The sequence below is a fragment of the Eupeodes corollae genome, chromosome 1, assembly GCF_945859685.1.
Source record: "Eupeodes corollae chromosome 1, idEupCoro1.1, whole genome shotgun sequence".
Lineage (NCBI taxonomy): Eukaryota > Metazoa > Arthropoda > Insecta > Diptera > Syrphidae > Eupeodes > Eupeodes corollae.
In genome coordinates, this window is record NC_079147.1 from 35,095,694 (window position 1) to 35,118,962 (window position 23,269).

The window sequence follows — 23,269 nt, forward strand, 5'->3', positions numbered from 1 at the left end:
TAGCGTGCAAAACTGAATAAAACTGCCGTTGAATGGTGATCCGTTTTAGCTAAGGACTTCACATCTTGTTTTAAATATTAAGGATATTTGACTGTAATTAAAAAAAAAATTAAATGGGGTGGCGCAACAGTCCGTTGTGAACCAGGGCCTAGTGACTTAAAACTCTCAACCATTCCTGTGTGCGAGTACTGTTGTCAGGAATGGAAGGGACCTACAATTTTAGGCCGAATTTGAACGGCTAGTTTGAAAAAGCACTTTTTCATGACAAGAGTTACTCTTGAAGGATTTGTAAATTCCTCGCAAGAGGCAGAGGTGGCACAGGCAGGGATTGCTTTGTGATTTTCGAGCTTCCTCCATCGCGTTCCAAATTTGCATTGCTTTGTATGATTTTGTAGAAAACCTCTTTAGCAAGGTTCAAATTTGATGGATTCAGCGATATTGTTTCTCCACACGAACTATATTTCTTTTAAATATATTTCTTCCTGTTAGTTCGTACTTAATCTTTATTTAAAAATAAGAAGACGAGACGAGACTGATTAAAATTCTAGTTTTCTTTATTGTATGTGGATATCATAACCTATTCTGTCTGAGGGTTGGAAGTGACTCTCCGATAATTCATCTTTTGGATTTAAAATAAACTCATGTCTAGTATGGTGGTCAACACCCACACAATTTTGAAAGATAAAAAGTTCAAGTGTAACGTCGCAAAATCGTGGAGAAGACTCCGTAATTAGAAATATTTATATATACACTTTGTTTGTTGGAAGTCAAACAAAATGCATTCGTTTTGTCAGTCGGTCATCATGATGAGATAAAAACTTTAAAATGTAGTCTGCTTGTAATTTAAGCGTGATAGTAAATATTTTTGAAAGTCCTGTTTTTCAGACACAAGGCATAGCTAGGTATTTTTAGGGGTAAATTCAAGATTCTTCGAAAAATATTTGTTAAATTTTTCTATCTCCTCGTATTCGTCGGTTCCTCATACTTAGGGAGCATAGCAAAGCGAACAGCATCAAATATTTTGTATTTCGCAGATTATACTATAATAATACGCTATAGGGTTTGAAAATATGTTCCTCCAGGATAGCTTTAACAAACTTGTGAAGTAATACCAGGTCATCAGCATATAAAAGAACATTTACTTTCAAGTCCGCAATGTGGAGTCTTCCAGGTAGATGAGCTTCTACATCATTAATTAAAAGTGTAAATAGAAGAGCACTTAAACATTTTTTCTGAAACCAGCTTGGAATTGGTCAGGATATTATTGGTTTCAACCCATGTTTCAAGCCTGTTAGCAAGTACAGCACAAAACACTTTTGAGATGACGTTTATTAAGGATATGAACAAGATGAATAGTCGCTGCTGTTTACGGAATCTATACTATTTTTGACTTTTAATCGTTTCATCAATAAGACTATTAAAACTTGAATATTCAAAACTTATCTATCTTACATTACCATCGAAGAACTTATTTAGACTTTTATCCTAAAACGTATTTATATAAAATATTTTGCAGACATTTATTATAAATAAAAGATTTCTCTATTAATTCTTAAATTTAAATAAATTTTATATTAAACTTTATTTGGAATATTTTAACGAAACCTACTTAAAAATCTTTTACATAGAGAATTACAAGAATATGTATAAAAACAGGAATATCGCGGATAATACAATAAATTATTAATATATAAAACCAATTGTTACTTTTCAATAACAATTTCCTATTTTTGTCCGTTATTTTATTTTTTAGACATTAACTGTTTTATAAATGTATCGACTTTCTCAGAGAGACTTCTATTTCCGCTATTGGCAGCCGCCAACATAATTGTTTGTAACGTATTTATATCTCGCTGTTCAAATGCTGTTCCTGCTGCATCTTCATGTAAGCTACATAGTAAAAAAAGAAATATCTTTTAACATTTTTCTGATAGAAACCAATTCGTCTTTACTTACCCAGCGCGAATATACCATTTCGCTTTTTTGTCTTCTCTGCACCTGGCAATATACTTTCTTGCTTCATGAACATTTCCCATATTTAGACAAACCTCAACAAATGGTTCATAGCCTATGGGACTCTTTTTTGATTTTGAGAATTTTTCGAGTTCCACAAAATTCCCCTTTTCAGATAATGTCTGAATACGCATCCACCAGTATCTAAATAATTATAATAATAAGCAATTTGTTTTTAAGCCACAGTAATAAAGTAGGTACCTCCTTTCAGGAATTTTATAATCGTTTTTAATTCTTTCTGCCTCTTTAAGTTCGCCCAACCGAAGAAGTTTCAAAACCGTATCATGGATAGTTTCGCCGCACAATTCTACACCAGAATGTGTGTTTCGCAACCTATTTAAGCACACAAAGAAGTATACTAATTTCTGAGCGAACAATTGTATTAATCTCTAATTACTTTTGATTCAATGCTTTTTGTAGCTTTAGAATTTTTCCCGTTTCTGTGCATAAGTCTGCTTCAACAATTCTTTTTCCCTGACTATAACGATTGGCAATAATCAATAAATTCGAGTCAACATTTTTATCTTTGATGGCATAGCGCAGTGTGTACTCTGCAATCGATTGATGGTCATCTTCTGTATGAAAACTATCAGTCAATGCAGTTCGACTGCATTCGGCCATTGCTTTTCGATATAAATTAAATGCCATTGGAAAATCTCGAATAATCATCTAATTAATGTATGTAAATTGATTTTTATTTTTAAAGACTTTTAATCAATTGAACTTTTGGGTAGTACTTACATGAAAATTGGTAACTGTCATGTTCTCTTTGATTTTAAGTAAAACCATTTGGACGAGATCCGTATCACCAGATTGGGTTGCACTGAAAAGTGCTTTGTCGTATTTGCCCAGTTTCAATAGCAAAGGAACTTGTAGCGAAGAGCGGGGCTCCAATTCGAGAAGCTACAATTATTAAAAAATGGTAATAGAATGCTTTAAATATATTTACATGTCTATGAACTGAGGCCTTACCTTTATAGCGAGATCATCTTTTCCAATGTCGTGAGCTTTTTCAGCAATGTTGCAGTAAGAAATGCCTTGGATCGATGGATTTTTAAACTTTTCCGTGATTTTTCGAGCAACTTCATTATCATCTAATTATAAACAGATTTAATATAATTAAAATTACAATGTAAATAATAACAGATAGGAATTTTGTTTAATAATGAAAAACCAAATAAAAAACATAATAATAATGAAATATAAGTATGAATAGCGGTGTAGACATTTTTAAAGAAATCGAATGTTGCCCTAATCGGAACCGAACAATGTGTGTTGGTTGCTTTGGAAGTTGTTGGGTAGATATTTTAAATTTGTTACCTTCAACTCCTCAAATGTTGAAACCCGAACATATGAGTTGACAGATATGATAAATGATGGTTCATTTCTGTTAAATCTAACTCTATTTGAACTGATGGTATCCATCCGGTTTTTTTTAAAGCCATTCTTCCGTATATAGTCAAATACATAACCTACACTTTCCCTTCTATTTGGAAGCAGGCGAAGATAATACCAATTCCCAAAACTCGTGATGGAGAAGATTATTACCTTTTATACCTTTTTTTTGAAGGTAACCTTTTCTTTCGAAGGTTTTGTAGAAACTGATAAATAACCAAATAAGAATTTTTCAAACAAGTAATAAATTGATGTGTATCAATCAATTAGGCTTCCGCCCTAAGCACAGCTGTACTACAGCTTTAATAGACGTCGTTGAAAATATCAGAAATGAATTAGATAATGATAAAGTGACAATAATACCGCTTCTTGACTTTTTTAAAGCCATTTGATACCGTCAACCATTTTATACTTTGTAAAAAACTTAAAGGTCAATTTCATTTCTCTTTTGCATCTGTTAAGCTTCTTCTCTCCTACTTAACCGGTAGATCTCAGGCAGTTTTTGCAGTTATGTCTACTTTCCTCTTCTGCAGAGTCGTGTCCCTCAGGGTTCTATTTTGGGCCCTTTACTGTTCTCGATGTATATCAATGATCTTCCGTCAAGTCCACTGATCTCTTCTGTGGACATGTATGCAGACCCGGTTCAATAATACAACAGTTTTCAACTAGGCATGAAGTCAACAAGGATTTGAATACCATTGTTATGTGGTCCCGCAAAAACGATCTTTGTTTAAATCCGAAAAAAATCTAAATGCTTAGTCATCTCTAGAACTATAACGGATAATTCATATTTTCCATAAATACATTTAAACAAGTGCGCTATCGAGTTCGTCGATTTTGCAAAAAAATCTTTGGCTTACATTTAATAAAACACTAAGTTGGAACACTCATATTAATCTAACGGTGGGTAAGGTTTTCGACTGCTCTGGGCGTCTCATCACATAACGCCTTTGAAAACACGCTTAATATTGGCCAAAGCGTTATTATCACCTCTTATGCTTGTCTGTTGCGACGTGTTTAGTAATTGTGACTTCGAACACAAGCGAAAACTCAAAGTTGCATTCAACAGTATCACGCGTTATGTTTATGGTCTTAGGAGATATGACCGCATCTCAAGTTTTTCTAAGTGAATCTATGGCATTTCACTAGATAATCTCTTTAAAGTAAGAACTTTAATTATGCTTCACAATATCATACAATCACATCAACCAGAATACTTATATAATAAAATACACTTTACGTGTTCTGTAAGATCATGCGACGTTATCCAAGTACGTTAGTCATTCCTTGTATTTGAGCGCCAGTTTTATGTGCATTCTATTCGTTTGTGGAACTCCCTCCCTCGCTCTGTTAAAATTATAAGCAGTAAGACCTTTTTTGGAAAAATGCTAAGAAAATTCTTTTCCTAGCTCTGTGCTTATTTGATGATGAAGATGATGTTGATGATGATGATGGTGATCGTTGTGATGATGATGATGGTGATCGTTGTGATGATGAATTGTAAATTTAAATTTTTAGATAATTTCGAATTACATACTTTCTTTTTTTTTATAACTTATACCTACATAATTGATTTTGTTTTGTTAATCTGTTTAATGTTTATATAATATGAATGGAGAATATACAACCATCACTATGTAGGAGTGAATCCAACAAAATCAAAACCTGTATACCCTACAAACTGCAAAAAATCAAAAATAAAAAACTTCATCCGACTCCGACTTGGCCATACCTCTGCCACCCACCTCCACCTCCTCAAAAAAGAACCTCCTCCTATCTGTCCTACCTGCAATGCTACATCTGACCTACAACACCTGCTCCAAACCTGCAACAGAACTAAACCAATCATAGAGAAAATCCTAAATGGAAGCAACATCATCCAAACGCTGAGATACCCAAGTTTGTCAAATATAATTAAGATCAATGATATTCTTTTAGAAATTGAAACCATTATATAAATGTATGTGTGTAAAATTATTTATAGAGCGGTAGGCCTTTGCAGCTAGAAGCTCAATAATTTGTATATTAACATGTAATTTATTACTTGTTTGATAAATATATAGTAATAATAATAATAATAATAAAAATAATATTTCCACCTTTTGAATTCAAAGCACAATTTTTGTAAGAATAGTATTATGATACTGAGATTTGCTCTAGCTTATAAGATATTGTATCTTACAGAGTATAATTATACAAAAAATACATGAAATGACAAAATAAATGAGTTATGATTATGGCTGTAATTAAATAATAAGATCCATGATTGGGGTTTATGACGGCAATAAGAATTGAAAAGCTATCAGAGCATATAATGTATTTTTTTGTTTAGCTTGATGGATGTTTTGGTGGCTTCTTGTATGGCTAGAGCTTCAGGAGTAAAAGTAGAAGAGAAGTAAGGTAGCATGCCTCTTATCTTCTCTTGCAAGTGATCTGTGATTTAGGGTGACTTCGTAAACCGATGCTGAGTATGGTCTTAGGTCCGTCCGTAAAAATAGTATTCCAACTTTTAGTTTTTAGGCCTTTTATTATTTCCAGGTAGCATTTGCGGAAAATGATGTTGTTTGTGTTGCTTTATTCGTATTTAAATAGTACGGAACTTGCTGTAATCTTCCGAGGTGAAGAAGTTTGTCTGCTATGTTTTATACATTTAAAAGGGTTATTCATTTGCTTTGAAGTAGAAATTACTTTTGAGGTTGATGAATTAATTCAATGTATTTTATTGTTTTTTACTGTTAAAGTAATGTCTTTGGTAATTGTTGATTTGTTGGTTGGAGAAGGAGAGTTTCTGAATCAGCTTCATAAGAACTTATTATTGCATTTGCTCTACGGTTTGAAGCCCGGTTTTTGTTAAATATTTTCAATCCAGGTTGTACGAAATGATCCAATACTTCTTCTTATAGCTTGATTTTACGGTGGTTTAAAAAGATTGAACATCGTTTTTTGAGACTTTCCGTGTAAACATAAATTATAATAAATGTCACTTAAAGATGGTGTTATATTAAAAAGAGTGTTAATATAAACGTCTAGTTGTTTGCTTGATAAGTAACTTACAATCCGGTTTCCAGTTATATTTGCTATTAAATAGCAGCCCTAACATTTGCAGGCTGTTAACATTTTTTATATTGACAATATTAACATTCAGTACAAATTGACAGGATAGTACAAACATGCAAAGTCCTAAACTTATCGATAGATAATTTCGCGGAAGCATAACAAATTTATAATTTGATTTATGGTTTATTTTTGTTTTGATGAAAATAAATCCTACCTCTGTCGTTGTATACTTTGTGTATCGCCCAATGCTCCAAAATCCATGATTCAGGTAATTTCAAATGCTTCGCCACTTGAATTGCTACAGCATAGTTTTTTCTAAACACTAACCGCGATAAAATAACATCAGGTTTAAGATGACAAAACCTATTAAAAACGATTAATTATTTTTAAGATACTTAAAAACAATATTCAAAAATGTAATTTACTGTTTATAGGTGAGAGGTATTGCAATTTTGGGGTGTCTAAGAGCATTCAACACTCGAAGAATTCGACAAATCCTCATGTATTTATCAGGATTGTGCAGAGCTATAAAACCTTTGCCAAAGTATGCCGTCTGTTAATTTGCAGGAGAATTCTAGATAAGACAACAAATATATACAAATATTGAAACAAACTTTACCTTTATTAAAGACTTTTGTGTCTCAGGGCAAAATTCGTAGCCAGCAGCTTCAATACACTCATCGACAGCTATTTCCATCTTGCCCCTAAATAAACTCAAGTACTCATCAGACTGATGACTGCGTTCTTGGAATTTCTTTTGAGCTTCAAAAAGAAAACTCGAAGGTTCTTGGCTATTTATTGCAAAAATGTTTTGCACACATTTCGGAACTTTCTGAATCATTTCATGTGTACTATTAGTGATTATTCGAACACCATCTAACTCTGGAACTAGAAATATCGCTGGATCATATGTGAAGACATTATGATCGCCCTTTTTGTCGACAACCAGTAAAAGCGAGGGATAAGTGATTACAACGGCATCGGAGAGATGAGTGTTATCAGAATCCATTATCCATTCGATTTGTTTCGGCTGATCTAGACGATCGGTATCAAATTCACAGAATTTCTCCTTCATATCAACTGTTCCCAACCACAGGAGACCGTTATTTGTGTATAGAGCTAGGAACTGATGATTATAGGACACTGACATTAGTACGATCTTTTCAAATGGCTTGTTGAAGAGTTTTCCATGAATGGTACCGACACTTTGACCATGAGCAAGTTTGATTACTTCCCTTTCTCGACCAATTAAACAGTAACTATTACGATCTTCAGATACAATTTGCCAGCATGAAAAGTTCTCAGAAGAAGATTCTAAAAGAATATTTAAATTATAAGAGATGTAAGTAACGCTATCATTCGAAAATATTTAATTTAAGAGTTTTACTTGGAATATCAGGCAATTGGCGAGTTTTAAACTCTGCAATGTTACTGCTTTTCAAGAATACTCTTCCACTTGTTGTTAAAACAGCAATTCCTGTTCCCGAACTGGAGGAGAAAATCCTGGCATCTATAACTTTTGTTCGGCTTGCTTCGGGACTCATGCTGAAAGTATGCTTTTCCTCACCAAACATAGTGTAAGTTATCACCAAACCATCATCTTGGACACATATTAAATCTTCCGTATCGGACCAGCCCATTGTTATAAACCTGCCATGATTCCACTGTGATAAATATTAACAGAAAATTATTTACTAAGAAGAACTAACAGTATATTCATAAATGTCAAATGCAAACACAAAATAATTAACTTACTAAACTTAAAAAGGAACAAATTTAAATTCAAAATTAAAAGTTGCAATTTCGTTTGTAATTATTGGCTCAAAAATCCAATAGTTGTTGGTTGTGATACGACTTTGAATCTAAGGAGATTAATAGATAACTAGGTGACCCGACACACGTTGTTTTGTCATATAAATAATTTCAAGAGAATATTTTGCTAGAAATAAATAACTTATTGTAAGTGTGTAAGGATGTGGTATATAAGTAGAAGATATATAGAGCACTGTAAACGGTGACAAAATATTAAACGAACAAATCACCAAACAATTTTTTATTTAAATTTATTAAAATTAATTCTTTAAAAATATAAACATATCGCTAATTATGACAATACTACAAAAAAAAAAACAATATCAATCCCTTAATGCAACAGACATTGTTCGTCCTTGAGACTTATTGATACGTCATTGCAAATGCCTAATGGGAAATTGAAAGCGTTTGAATTGAATTGGCTCATCTGTGGGTATAATAGGGATTCGCGGTAATAATATTTTTTCACCTCGGAATTTTCCATTTAGAATTATGGCTTCCAAAAACATTTTTCACCAAATTTTTAGTAACTAATATCGAGCCGATGAGCCAATGAGTTCAAAAACTCAGTTGGATAATTTACAGCTTCGGTAGCATCACAAATGATCAAATGTAAGACATGTGCATTCAAGAGGACACAAGCGTCCACAGGTTTTTTCTCAAAACCCACCTCTGTCTATCAACTCCTACTCTCACCTCCCCGCGGTGAACATCGGGTGCCTAGTACCTCAACTGGAGATTGGGTTCCAACCCCAGTGGAAAGTTGTTGGGGGCAGCAAACGAGAGAGGGGGGGGAGAGGTGTTTCCACTAAGGCACCTCTCCTTATCCAGGCGGCAGCGGGCGAATTCTCGAGGTAGAATCAACGGTGGCGTCTACAGTTCCAGTAATATTGAACTACTTAGTAAACACCTTATAGGGCTTCTTCGACATATTCGGAGCCCAGGCCTGTAAGGAGCGGTTTATCCGGCTCCCCTTCCTTGGAGTTATACTAAGGATCTGGCCCTCCAGGTTGGGGGTTGTGCCGGTCGGGGTGACTTCCTGGCCACGTAAAAATACCTTAATTTTCGAAGCACCAACAAGCCTCGGATACGGACGGATTCACTGTTGACAACCCACGCAAACGAAATAAGGACAACGAACTTCGGATATGTACGTGGAATGTTAGGTCCCTTAACAGACCATGTGCAGCCGAACAATTAGCCGAAGCCCTAAACTGCTGACAGGCAGATATAACAGCCATCCAAGAAGTGCGATGGGATGGACCGGGCAAACGCAAACTAAAAGACTGCGATATCTACTACGGCGACTGCTACCGAGAACAAAGACAGCGTCTATTTGGGAGTGGATTTGTTGTTGGAACTAGGCTCAGGCAAAAAGTCTTGAGTTTCAATAGTGTGAGCGAGCGCATCACGAAAATCCGCATCAAGGCTAAATTCGCCAACATAAGCCTAATATGCGCGCATGCCCCAACAGAGGAGAAAGATGAAGACACCAAAGATATGTTCTTCGAGCTCTTGGACAAGACATATGAGCAGTGCCCTGGCTATGACATTAAAATCGTCTTAGGAGATTTTAATGCTAAGCTGGGAAGAGAAGACATCTTTGGTGGCATAATCGGGAGATACAGCCTGCACGACACCACCTCCGACAAAGGATTCAGGCTGGTCGATTTCGCTGCGGGGCGAGACGTTCTGGTAGCTAGTACGCAGTTCACGCATCTCAATATCCACAAGGGGACATGGAAATCTCCTGATCAATCAACCGTCAACCAGATTGACCACATTGCGATCGACGCACGACACTTCTCCAGTATCCAGGATATCCGAACATTCCGAGAGGCCAACATTGACTCGGACCACTACCTCTCTATAGCCAAGGTACGGCTACGGATATCCCGATCCAAGCCAAAACAAGGAAGTACTGTGAGAAGATTCGACGTTAGACGGCTACAATCGCAAGAGACTGCCATGTCCTTTTTTGATCGAGTCTCTAATAACCTCTTAAGGAGTCCTATGCTGCCTGCATTAAGCATTGAAAACCAGTGGCAAAATTGTCTTGCAGCCATTAGAGATGCCGCCTCTGAAGTGCTAGGTTTCACACAGCCACCACAACGAAACCCCTCGGTTGACAACGATTGCCGGCAAGCGCACACAGCGAAACAAGAGGCGTACAAAACGGCGCTGCACAAAAGGACTAGAGCTGCTCGCGAGCTCTTAGAGCAGAAGAGGAGAGAGGAACACCGGCTTCTTAGATGGAAAAAAAGAGAGCATGAGAGAGCGCGATGGAGGAGATAGAAACCTCCCAAGGGTACTAGCCACGAACCGAAGCCTGTAAAGACAATCAGGGGAATATCGTAGTAGAACCGCAGTCGATGCTGAGAATATGGAAAGATAACTTCTCCAAATTATATAACGGCGATGACGAACCGAATTCCGCTGTAAGGGAGATAGAACCACTCAACCTCGGCGACGCAGATCAACAATTCCGCCTACCCGAGCTCGACGAAGTGAAGATAGCTATATCTAAACTTAAGTCAAACAAAGCTGCTGGAGCCGACGGCATCGCTGCCGAACTATTCAAAGCAGCAGGCAATGACTTAGTAGGGAGCATGCACCAACTCATCTGCAAAATATTGTCGGAAGAAAGCATGCCTGATGAGTGGAATCTCAGCATAGTGTGCCCGATACATAAGAAAGGAGACCCTCTAAACTGCGCCAACTACAGAGGCATCAGTCTCCTTAACATTGCATATAAGATCCTCTCCGCCGTATTATGTGAACGTCTGAAGCCTTTCGTCAACAACCTGATAGGTCCTTATCAGTGTGGCTTCAGACCAGGAAAGTCCATTATCGACCAAATATTCACACTACGCCAGATCTTGGAAAAAACCCAGGAGCTTCAAATCGATACCCACCATCTCTTTATCGATTTTAAAGTCACGTTTGACAGCATCTATAGGGAAGAGCTCTACCGAGCAATGTCTAGTTTTAGCATCCCGGTCAAACTTATCCGTTTGTGCAGAATGACGGTGGAGAATGCACGCTGCTCTATCAAGGTCAGAAAAGATCTCACCGATGTATTTGATGTCAAAAAAGGTTTTAAACAAGGCACTGGCATGCGACTTCTTCAACATCGTTCTGGAAAGAATTGTGCAAAACTCAACCGTCAACATTAGAGGCACAATCTTCCAAAGGTCCATCTAATTACTCGCATACGCAGATGATATTGACATGATTGGAAGATCAATGCGTGATGTCAGTGGAGCATTTTTGAGCATTGCTACGGAAGCGAAGAAGATGGGTTTAGTGGTCAATGAGGGCAAGACCAAGTACGAGTATATGCTGTCATCAAAAAAGGACACTGAACGACGACGTCTTGGACAAAACGCCACCATGGACAGACAACGACACCAGCGCTGAAGAACGAAGAATAACTTTTGCAAATCGCTGCTTCTTTTAACTTAGAAGACAATTGAGAAGTAAAGTCCTCTCTCGAGCATCTAAAATCACCATCTATAAGACACTCATCATCCCGGTTCTCATTTATGGCGCTGAGGCCTGGACCCTGTCAAAGAAAGATGAGAGCGTCTTAGGATGCTTCGAGAGAAAAATCCTTCGGGTGATTTTTGGTCCCGTACGCATAGATGGAGAATGGAGGAGAAGATATAACGACGAACAACAGCACCACTGACCTGGTTAGTAGAATTAAAGTCCAACGGCTTAGATGGCTAGGTCATGTAGAGCGGATGGACATCAACGCTCCAGCCCGGAAGGTCTTCGAATCCAATTCCGAGGGACGGCGCAGTAGAGGAAGACCGCGACTCAGGTGGCGCACGCAGGTGGGAGAGGACCTCAACCAACTTGGCGTGCGAAACTGGAGACAGTTAGCTAGGGACCGAGCTGGCTGGAGACGATTGTTGGTTGAGGCCCAGATCCGCCCTGGACTGTAGCGCCACCTTAAGTAAGTAAGTAAGGTAGCATCACAAACTGTATCAAAAGATTTTTATGACACCAAGTCTTCTGGTAACAAATGTTGCTTCTTGAGATTTGATTCGTTGACATCCACATTTGTTACTGCTTAAATTGCTATTTCCGCCAGCCACTCATGATTTGTACATTGTCTGAGTACATCAGGAAAAATATGAATTTGTTGTAACTTTTCCGTCACCTATACATATCTAACAGTTGTTTTGAGAATGTTTCAGCGGATGGATCTTAAAGCATTTGCACACGCATATTTACTTTCAGTTGTACTTTTTCAACATAACGCCACAGTGACGATGATTTTAAGCACGCGTTGATCTCATAAGCGTACGTTGAACGGAATAACTGAAAGTGTTTGTCTGGAATCACCTAAATGGAGTTACAGAGTGCCGCCAAACAGTCTGTCGTTGTTTCATTATATTTCCGTGTCCTGTTTAACGCCTCAAGCGAATGATTGTGTGCAATAGTTCATTCATCCCAGATGGTAATTTTACACTGTTTCAGTACTGTGGCCATGGTTATACTGAATTAGGTGTTCTGCTTTCATCCAATATAGTTGCCGCAATCCCAGAAGATCAACAGTCATTGCGATATCATTATTTGATCGCCAGTTCCACCTGGTGTACCCAAAAAAAAAAAGAATCCGCTTTGTCCTGCCGAAACCGCGAGCATGGTGTGGTCATAAATGCTTCTTTGTTCTTCATTAATTAGTGGGATATTGCGAGCGACAATCGCTGCCATTTCTGCAGTATTGTATTGCAGTTCAAGATTCAATACCAAAATTACTGAGTGGTAAGTTGGCAATGAAAATGCGAAGAACCTCAATAGCAATCAATGCTTCACTGTACAAAGCGTCCCTGATACTATCGTAAGATCGTTGCACCGTGTACGATGTTGATGCAATTAGACCATAGCACTTAGAAGTATACAAATTAGATATCAGATCTACCGAACGTATATGCAAAATTTCATTGAAATTGGTTAAGCCGTTTCGGAGGAGTATGGCAACTAACACTGTGACATGAGATTTGTATATATTAGATTTTGAAGAGCTTTTTATTGATTACAGTTGAAGTTTCCCATGATTGTGGCTTCCTTCGTCTTTGTAATAAGGTGGAATATGAACATAGGGGGTAAGAAATTGCCTTCTACTGTTATTCATCAATCAAGTTTCTTATATAACCTATAACGGGGCTTATACAAATTAGATGCTCTGTCAGGCAAATGGTGGTGTTAGTACATCAGTGGTTCGCTTTTTCTTTGGTGTCATGTTTATATATAGTTCAACATTTACCAATTTTAGATTTGTTTGCCAACAAGGGTAAGTTACATTTTTTTTAATTTAAAGTTTCCTGGAATGTTTCTATAGCCCGTTTCCGACAAAGGTGAATATTGCACTTTTTGTCAACCCAAAGAAACGATCGACAATTTTGGTCTGTTTGTGAATTTTTAGAGAAAAAGTGCAATGATTTTATTGTACCTTGACTGACTCTTATCGATATCCAGTTTCTTTTGATCCAATAAGCAATTCTTTGATTGGGAAAAATAGCTTTAGTCTAACGGAATATATGCATCCATAGGTTTTAGACATATTCGTATAGAAATGAAATAGATAGGCTCGGAAGGTATGGAAACTGAAGTTATTGCTTAATTGCAGACAAGGGGTTAAATATCTAAAAAGTCTAATAGTTGTATTTGCGTCCGGTTGATTACTATGAACGTCAAGCGCTATAGCATAAAATAGAGCATCATATGACGCAGAGGGGATTAAGGCGACTGATCCACTTATACACTAGGCTGTTCGTTGGACTTTGCTTACCTTATCACGATTTGTTTCTGAACCTAACGGAGGCCACCATACCATAAAGGGAAGGGTTAGAAACAAGGTGTTGTTGTACATTGATTTTGAATTCCTGAACGTGCAATGACAGGGAAAGGCCGAAAGTAGCAAGGCATTTAATACTGTTAAAGAGCAAATCTCTGTTTTCATAGTAGGGCCGAAATAGGCATTCCTAGAAGGGCGAGTATTAGGTTTAAGCGAAAGAAACGGTGAGTCAAGAAGTTTTAAGACTATGTTCGAGTTGCGTAATTGAGTTAATGATGTTATTTTCATCAATCATTTAAAAAGCTATTTTTTGAATATTTTACAAGAGGCTTAAGAAGGTTTTGGGAGAACCAGTCCAGGGGTTGTTTTCAAATTTTTGATGTATTTAGATGATTTGTAGATTAGTCAGATTATAAACAGAGACTAATATTGTTTAGTGCCCTGAAAAGTCAAACATATTGCGGATTTTTTTTCCGGTTCAGAACTTTACGATCGTGCTAAGGTCAGAATTTCAAGATCTTATCATATTTTTTAGTTGTAATTTCAAAAGGAGGAGGTATGAATCCTAAAACGAATATGTAAAGCTTAAAATAAATTGCATTGGAGGTTTCAGAGATTATTTATTAAAATGAGGAAGATGGTCAGAGGCCTAAGGCACTCTAGAGCTTATATTGTTGATTTTAGCCTTGACTCCGACCAACACAATTTGTATTGGGCGATTTGAAAGAAAATGTATAATCCAACGAAGGAGGAAAGCACGCACTTTCCATAAGAGAGCAGGATGAAACGTCAAGTTCAATAAACCTTCTTGGAAACGTTTGGTTACATTGTTCGGAGAATTGTACCATCAGATCAGCTGGGGACCTATTTCTACGAAAGCCTTACTCCCGTTTTCTAGAGACATTAGTGCTTTAAGATATTTTTGAAGTGTATAATTAGTATTTAGTATTTATTTATTTATTCATCAATCGGACAAAAATATCTTACAGACTACTTGAAAATAACTTACAAAAATAAAAATAAATATATATGGGTATGTACATAGGATTTTGCTTATTTCAAAAATTAATTATAAAATGAAGTTGTAGATTACATTTAAGGGTAGAACGATTACTATGAAAGTCAAAATCAAAAATACAAGAAATACGATTAACTTCACGGACACAGTGAGTAACTGGCTCATTTTTGGCATAATTTGTCCTATGATCGCTTTCAGAAAATAAAAATCTAGTCCTCAGAGGGCTACTTGGAGCATACAAATCAATTAAAGAAAGAATCGAAGAACAATTAATACGAGAAGAGAAAATATTACTTACAAACAATACAGAGTACATTTTTCTACGGTTTTCAAATGACTGAATATCAATTAGCTTACATCTAGTTGAATAAGAGGGCATTTCAATATTCCAACCAAGTTGCCAAATAACGAACCTAGTGAACTTTTTCTGAACATTTTCAATTCTAGTAGAATGAATGTTGTAATGAGGGTTCCATATAACACACCCATACTCTAAAAAAGATCTGACATAAGCATTATACAGGCATTTTAGAGTATAGGGATCAGTAAAATCAGATGAATTACCTTTTATGAAACCAAGCATGGTGTTAGATTTTGCAATGATGTATTCGATATGTTTTATAAAGTTTAATTTAGAATCAAATATTATTCCCAAATCTTTTTTTCAAGAATAATATTGGTTATTTTGTAGTCGAAATTGATTGGATTGGGAATACGCGAAAAAGTGAAACACTGACATTTGGAGACATTCAAAAACAAGTCATTAATGGTGCACCAATAAGTTAAACAAGATTGTCTTGGAGTAGATGGCAGTCGCGAGAGGATTTAATGCTTTTAAAGAATTTAAGATCGTCCGCAAAACGAAGGTAGTGTCAGTTTTTAAAAACGTTAGGCATGTCATTAATAAAAATCAAGAACAATAACGGTCCAAGATGACTACCTTGCGGTACTCCAGAGGTTACCAAAAAAGGAGAAGATTGAATGTTATCTATGGAAACAATTTGATAAATTTTCGTTAATTAGGAAGAAAGCCATGATAGCATAGCAGAGTGAATAGGGAAAACCTGCGCTTTTTAGTTTAGATATAAGTATCAAATGATTCACTCTATCGAACGCTTTTTCAAAATCTGTGTAGATGACATCAACCTGAAAACCTTCTTCTAGTTTATTGAGGACGTAATTTGAAAATAGAGCAAAATTGGCGGAGGTGGATCTTCCCCCCACAAACCCATGTTGGTAAGGCGATATTATTTCATTGAACCAAAACGAAAATTTATCGTATACAATCTTTTCAAAAAGTTTAGGTATCGCTGAGAGTTTGCAGTTCGGGCGATAGTTTTATATTTCCTGTTTAGAACCTGATTTGTGTATTGGACTAATGAAGGATTTCTTTCACTCAAAGAGAAATTCTTCTTTAGAGAGAGAATTATTAAAAATTATTGTTAAAGGTTCAGAAAGAGCAGATGCACATTTTTTTAAAATAAATGGAGGAATTTCATCTGGACCAGCACTTTTATCGCAGCTTAAGCTACGTAATGCATTTTCAATTTCATTTGCACTTATATTGAAAAATCCAATGCTTAATGGAGTTTTGGAATTAATTGTTTGTAAAGGATATCCCTTTGGAAAAGTATAATTTGATTGAAAATAAGCTGAAAAAACATTACAAATAGATGCAATATCGGAGTATGTGTCACCCATATACTGCATTGTTTTTGGTAACCCATTACATCTTTTTTTATTCTTTATGAAAGACCAGAAAATTTTACTATGATGCTTTAATTCTCTCACTATTGAATATATATAATTGAATTGTTATAAAGAAACTTATTTAGAACATTGAATTCTCTATCCAATTGGGTACAGCTGAATTTAAGAAAAGAATTATGTAATGAATTTCGATATAGCTTATAAGCTTTGTTCTTTTTATTGCTAAGATTACATAACCTTTTATTGAACCATGGAGGTTTCGAATAACATTAAATAGGCAATTTCGGCACAAATGCATTAATTGCACTTTTCAACGAGTCAGTAAAAAAATTAATTAGTGTTTCTATGACCTAGGTGAAATAAGACTAGGTTTCCACCTTAGGTGGAGAGAAAATGGATCTAAGTGTCGGGAATGTTGTGCGCGCACTGAAAAAAGGAGATACTGATACTCATTAGTTTTGAATGTATGTACATTGTAATGAGTGGCAAATATTGAGCCTAGTAAAGCAATGCACATTCTTGTAGTGCGGCGAAAAAAAGAATACCTCTACTACTTTTATAAACAGTCCTAATTTTTTGCGAGAATTTTTCACTAGACAAGAAATGGTTTGTGATGCACATACCTAGAACTGAAAGCTCTTCAGTCTTTTCGATGCAAGTACTACTCATGGATAGTGCCAATGGGATGAGGGTTTATATTGTTTTTAGATATCATTGAGTTTGTGAAGCATTAAATACTACACGGCTTTCGACTGCCCATTGGATAATGCTGTCAAGATCAGAATTAAATAGGCTTATGATACGCTGCCGTTGGTAGTCTACAATCTAAAAACCAATATGAGTTGAGGTAGCTACCATAAGCGAAACAATAAAGTGGGTTAGAAGTTTCAGACAGAAGATCATTACAAAAAATAAGGAAGGATGTTGGAGACAAAACGAAGAATGTAATTACATAAATATTGTTTCAATATATTAAACTACGCCCATGATTGAAATTATCTCTCCATAGCAAACTTCCTTTTGGTATCGATATTAAGAAAAAACATAAATATAATTCATAATAGATAAACTTAATCATAATAGAGTATAAGGGAAGACAATAGTATGACAACGCCTTTTAACTTCAATAGTATAACAAAGTGTTACTTACCATAATTATTCCCAATAACAATCCCGAAGAATCGAATGTTTTGATTTCGACTTTTGCATTTCCTTTGACCGGTGCTATTTGGGCAAAATCTCGAATAACAGCTATCGGTCCACCAAATGGTGCTGCATATACCCGCATATAATCCAAATTAACATCATTGGGCCAATTCAAACAATACAAATCGAATTTTCTAATTTGTATGAAAATTTGTTTACCACATATTTACTAAAAATGTAACAATAGCAATAAAATTAAATTAATTTACCTATAAGTGTGAGATTCAAGACTGAACCAGTCTCCTGTGTTATACATTACAGGCATTTTTAATAACTTCAAATAACTTTTTGTTTTCTTAAATAAAATATTATTTATTTATAAAAGAAAAGTATCACTTTTCGCTTTCAGTCCCAGCTGATAAGAGCAGGGAGCTCTTGAAATGAATCTGACATTGACGTTTATGAATTATGAGTGTGTTCAGGGAAAATCGAAAAATTCATTCTACTTAGGCGCGTTTATTTAGAAGTGAAATTTTTGAACAATGTTTTTAACACTTGAATTATCAGTCAAAATACACAATATATTGCTGTTAGTTAGTGGTACTAGAACTGGAGAATGGCTGAACGGATTTATTTTATCTTAGTCTTGAAATGTACGTGGAGGTCTAGGGAAGGTTTAAAAGGTGAGAAAAAATCGAATAATTTCCGGGAAAACCCTAAAAACAGCTATTTTCTATTTCTCATACAAACGTTTTCTAGAGTCAATTTGAACTTTATTGCTATTCAATAAGGTTCATATTAAATTATAACCAATCACTGTTGTCTAAGCAATTTAGGTGTGTTCCTAACGTCAAAGAGTCAATTTACAATTTATTACCACTGCATAAAGGTCAAATTCGATTATATGTATATATGAAAATAGTCTTCGCGTGCGGTTTGGAGGCTCTAATGTTTCCTTGATGCTCCCGGAGGAACCGGAAAAACGTTTTTAATTTCATTGCCTTTGGCGAGGATCAGATCGCGAAAAGATGTTGCTCTAGCGTTGGCTTCATCTGAAATAGCTGCTACTCTGAAAGAAGGCGGACTACGCATTCTGCCTTGAAATTACCATTAAAGATAGGCAAATCTACGTAACACCAATTAGCAACATCGCCAATTAGCAAATAGCGCAATGGCCAAGATTCTACAGGTATGCAAATTCATTGTTTGGGATGAATGCATTATGGCCCATAAGAGGTCACAATAGGCGCTGGACAGAACATTGAAAGATCTTCGTGACAAACAAAATATTTTTGGTGGGGCCATGATTCTATTGTCAGGTGATTTTTGTCAGATTCTACCAGTTATTCCCCGATCAACTGTTGCTGATGAATTAAATGCATACCTTAAATCATCGAATTTGTGGCAGAACGTAAAGACACTCCAATTAACATCATACATGCGAGTATTTTTGCAACATGATGAAACTGCTAATGTGTTTGCGAAGCAGTTGTTAGATATTAGAAATAATAAAGTTGCAATGGACACCTCGACCGGATTCATCACATTACCCACATGTGTATTTCTGTCACATCACAGATTCAAAAGAGGATCTTATTCAGCCTTTTTTCTCAAATAAAACGCAAAAGTTCTATAACCATAATTGGCTGGGTGAACGAGCAATATTGGCAGCGATAAATAAAGATGACGAGGATCTCAACGCGCTTCAGAATTTTCTTTAAGGTTTCCTTCAAATCAGTCGACACTGTTACGAACCAGGATGACGTAGTCAACTATCACACGGAGTTTTTAAATTCACTGGAACTGCCTGCATACCACCTCACAATTTGCAGTTAAAAGTAGGATCAGTTGTCATCATGCTGCGTAACATTAATCAACCTCGACTATGCAATGGAACAAGACTGGCTGTGAAAAAGCTGATGAATAACGTCATTGAGGCAACAATCATAAAGGAAAAATACAAAGGAGAGGATGTCTTGATCCCGCAAATACCGATGATTCCAAAGAATTTATCATTCGATTTTAAACGCTTAAAATTTCCTGTACGTCTGGCTTTTGCTTTAATAATGAATAAATCGCAAGAACGTCTTTAGAAGTTTGCAGAATCAACTTGGTGTTTCCCTGTGTCGCTCATGGACAATTATACGTCACGTGTTCGCAAAAATAAAAAAATTAGTTTATGAGAAAGCTTTAAATTGATTAACAAACTGCATCATAACAGTGTATGTCTGTTAATACAAATTTAAACATTATAAATAGCCGGTATTTCAGGGAAATTCTGTTTTTTAACTGAGCAACATGATGTGTCGAAAATAATAATAAAACTTTATGCTTCATTAAAAAAATGCTTTTTTATTCAATACGTTTTTTTTTGTTTTGAAATTAGTTTATACAAAAGTTTAGGTCTTTTATTTATCGGTTGAGGCAGTACGAAGTCTGCCGGGTCAGCTAGTATTTCAAAATAAAGCATTGAAATTGTAAAAATATTGTATGGAGCTACGTGCCACACAAGTAACGCAAGAAAAGTTACCTTACCGTGTTTTCTCTCTAAGAAGTGTCACAAATGGCAACCGATTTATTGTGATTTACGGTTTGATGCGTTTCATTGGTAAAGTTAAGTTGTAGCCGCAGTGTGAATAATGTTGTCAGGAATGGGGAGGACCTACAGTTTTAAGCTGATTCCGAACGGCATATTTGATAAAGAAATTTTCATGACAAGAATTAATCTAGGAGAATTTTAGTTGGCATAAGCAGGAATCGAATCAAAGAACTCTGGGATGACAGTTTAACGCACTTACCATCATGCCACGGGTACTACAATTGGTCATTGAAAATTTTCAGAAAAGGACATGGGTATGGAACCGTAGCGATTCAGCTCTATTATTTTTAATAGTTAACATTAACTTCTCTTTACTCGCTTTTAATATTAAAATAAAATCACTCATTGGAAAACCCTACATTTATGTAGTTGATATACTTGTCAAAAACACATAAACTTCTTATCTTCGCTATTCAAATATCGTTGAAGTAAAACGTGAAAACAATGCCCTTAGAATATTTAACATTTGTAGTTTCTAGATTTTTAAGATACAACATCTAATTTTTTGGTTTCCCATCCTAAAGAGTCCAATATCAACACTCTTTAATTATAACTTCTTTTATAGTTGTTTGTTGCGTGACTATAAATCATTTTAACAAAGGGAAACTCAAATAAGAAATAAAACTAAAGTTAAGTCGGTATCTTAAGGCTATTTAAATGTTTTCTTTGTCAAAAACATAGCAGATTCATCTGAATGCATTCATATTAATTTAGTTTTAAATTTGAAAGACAGATGACGCCGCAGTTCTTTGTTTAGTGTTTACATTTTCCAAAAATTGACATTTCTTCAATATTTGTCTTAAACTTCACGTGTTGTATTGTTTTTACTTTTGCCTTTTCTCTTTAAAATCTAATATTTACAAATTTGCGAATTTCTTTTGCCATGGAATCATTTGCAACTACACCCGGCTTTTGTCCTGTATGCGGTACTATACTTCCAGAGCTTAAGCTTACAGGCAGTGTTGGCTGTTACAACTGCAAAAATAATTTCGAAGCGGACGGTGGGTAGAAAACAATGCTTATGTGGGTTTCTTTTCGCCCACAATGATTGGTGTACCTCGATTCGAGGTTTAGATTATAGAGCTTAAAAAATTATCATTTCCTCCTGCGGTTGATAAGAAATCCACATAATTTTTATTTAGTTTATGCTCATGACCGAGAATTTGTATGTTCGTTTTCATGTGAATACACCCCCTATAATATTGGTTAAATTTTAGTATTTGGAGAAATGGAAGTAGAATACACAATACACTTCAATTCTTATGATCCGGAGAAAAAGGGAACAAAAATAAAACAAGAAAAAGAAGAGCCCGATGGTCCAGTTGTCGAGCGAAGATGCCCAAAATGTGGTTTCAACAAGATGTCATACGCGACATTACAGTTACGTTCAGCAGATGAAGGACAGACGGTTTTCTTCACGTGCCTCAAATGCAAGTATGTATCTTCCTACAAAAATTGACTTAGAACCTAAAAGAAATTATGACTTATACAATTTTTGTTTTTTCCAGATTCAAAGAATCGGAAAATTCTTGAACAACTCTGGGCGACGATTATTTATTCACTTGTTTGCTGTTTTCAAAAACATTTCCTATTAAAATAAAAATTAACATATTTTTGAAAATCTACAAATGGAGAAAGACCCAATTTTTTTTTATTTGGCTTCGGATTTTTTAGCATCCTTTCCCTTGGCTTCTTCTTCCTCTTCAGATTCTTGGGTGCTTTCATCGTCTTCATCTTCATCGTCGTCGTCATCGTCATCATCGTAATCATCATCATCGTCGTCGTCATCATCATTACCATAACCAGCAGCAGTGTAACCACTGGGTTGATATGAAGAGGATGCATAGTAAGGTTCATACCCATCGTCATCATCGCCGAACTGAGCCTGTCTTCCGAACTTATGACTTCTCGTGGACATACTCAAGTCCTTGGTAACCGAAGTATCGTAGTTACATTTCGGGCATGGAATAGCCTTATTCTTCTCGTATTTGAATCCCTTGCGTCGGACATGATCCTCGCAGTAGCATGTCTTGCAACGCAAGCAAGAATATTGTCCCAAACGATTGCACGATTGACACTTGTAATTCTCCGATTCAAGAACCTGGCATGAAGCTTGATGTTCAAATTGATCGTCCTCGCAGAGGAATCCCTCACAAAAGGAGCACTTGAAAATGCGTCCACCATGCTCCCAAACACCGCGCTCACATTCAATACAAGTTGCACTCTGCAAAGGGCAGGTGCAAGCATGCGATTGAAGACACTTTCTGCCATGGCACACCCAGGCTTCGCAGAAATCACAAATAGCGCCGACCATACCCAGACCGGTTGTGTAGACTCCAGGATGTTTAACTACACAATCTCCGGTCTTTAACATGCACTTCACCTTACCGCATTGAGCACAAATTGGAAGCCGCTGCAAACTTTGGCAGAAATAGCAAAATGCTCGGGATTTTTGCTTTTTCGTGCATTTTTCGCATTCCATGGGTGCATTGCAGGGTGCTTCTGCGAGTTGTATTTCTTTACTACGGATTTCCTTTAGCCGAAGTTTTTGCTTTTCAGCTTTTTTTCGTTGGCCGGTTTTTTTCTTAGGCATTTCAATTAATTAATTTTTATATCAATGGAAAAGGGATTAATTAACTAGGTGAAAAACTATAACTAACTAAATACCAAACCAGCTGAAAATTATTTCAGCTTAAATGACATTTGCAGA

General features: G+C 36.0%; 3 protein-coding genes across 3 annotated transcripts; 1 reads left to right on the plus strand and 2 right to left on the minus strand.

Annotated features, from left to right (window-relative positions):
* Positions 1–1,537: 1,537 nt before the first annotated feature.
* On the minus strand, positions 1,538–18,388 carry LOC129941412 (vacuolar protein sorting-associated protein 16 homolog). Its single transcript, XM_056050034.1, has 12 exons — positions 18,230–18,388; positions 17,965–18,154; positions 7,853–8,129; positions 7,085–7,779; positions 6,891–7,018; positions 6,680–6,828; positions 2,986–3,107; positions 2,755–2,916; positions 2,411–2,682; positions 2,215–2,346; positions 1,957–2,157; positions 1,538–1,890 (listed from the first exon to the last, which is right to left on the minus strand). The coding sequence occupies exons 1-12, from the start codon at positions 18,283–18,285 to the stop codon at positions 1,743–1,745; spliced, it is 2,532 nt and encodes an 843-aa protein (XP_055906009.1). The 5' UTR covers positions 18,286–18,388; the 3' UTR covers positions 1,538–1,742.
* A 2,950-nt stretch (positions 18,389–21,338) lies between these two features.
* LOC129940433 (DNA-directed RNA polymerase I subunit RPA12) lies at positions 21,339–22,198 on the plus strand. Its single transcript, XM_056048776.1, has 3 exons — positions 21,339–21,560; positions 21,777–21,993; positions 22,068–22,198. The coding sequence occupies exons 1-3, from the start codon at positions 21,443–21,445 to the stop codon at positions 22,090–22,092; spliced, it is 360 nt and encodes a 119-aa protein (XP_055904751.1). The 5' UTR covers positions 21,339–21,442; the 3' UTR covers positions 22,093–22,198.
* LOC129940432 (zinc finger protein 330 homolog) lies at positions 22,044–23,269 on the minus strand. The gene has a single exon (XM_056048775.1). The coding sequence runs from the start codon at positions 23,150–23,152 to the stop codon at positions 22,211–22,213; it is 942 nt and encodes a 313-aa protein (XP_055904750.1). The 5' UTR covers positions 23,153–23,269; the 3' UTR covers positions 22,044–22,210.

Excerpts from the sequence above, each read along its gene's own strand:
- LOC129941412 (XM_056050034.1), bottom strand. The coding sequence starts at position 18,285 with ATGCCTGTAATGTATAACACAGGAGACTGGTTCAGTCTTGAATCTCAC. Across the intron at positions 7,019-7,084 it reads CACAAAAGTCTTTAATAAAG|ACGGCATACTTTGGCAAAGG; the intron begins GTAAAGTTTGTT and ends GCAAATTAACAG. Across the intron at positions 3,108-6,679 it reads CAAAGTATACAACGACAGAG|ATGATAATGAAGTTGCTCGA; the intron begins GTAGGATTTATT and ends GTTTATAATTAG.
- LOC129940433 (XM_056048776.1), top strand. The coding sequence starts at position 21,443 with ATGGAATCATTTGCAACTACACCCGGCTTTTGTCCTGTATGCGGTACT. Across the intron at positions 21,561-21,776 it reads AAATAATTTCGAAGCGGACG|TATTTGGAGAAATGGAAGTA; the intron begins GTGGGTAGAAAA and ends GTTAAATTTTAG. Across the intron at positions 21,994-22,067 it reads TTCACGTGCCTCAAATGCAA|ATTCAAAGAATCGGAAAATT; the intron begins GTATGTATCTTC and ends TGTTTTTTCCAG.
- LOC129940432 (XM_056048775.1), bottom strand. The coding sequence starts at position 23,152 with ATGCCTAAGAAAAAAACCGGCCAACGAAAAAAAGCTGAAAAGCAAAAA.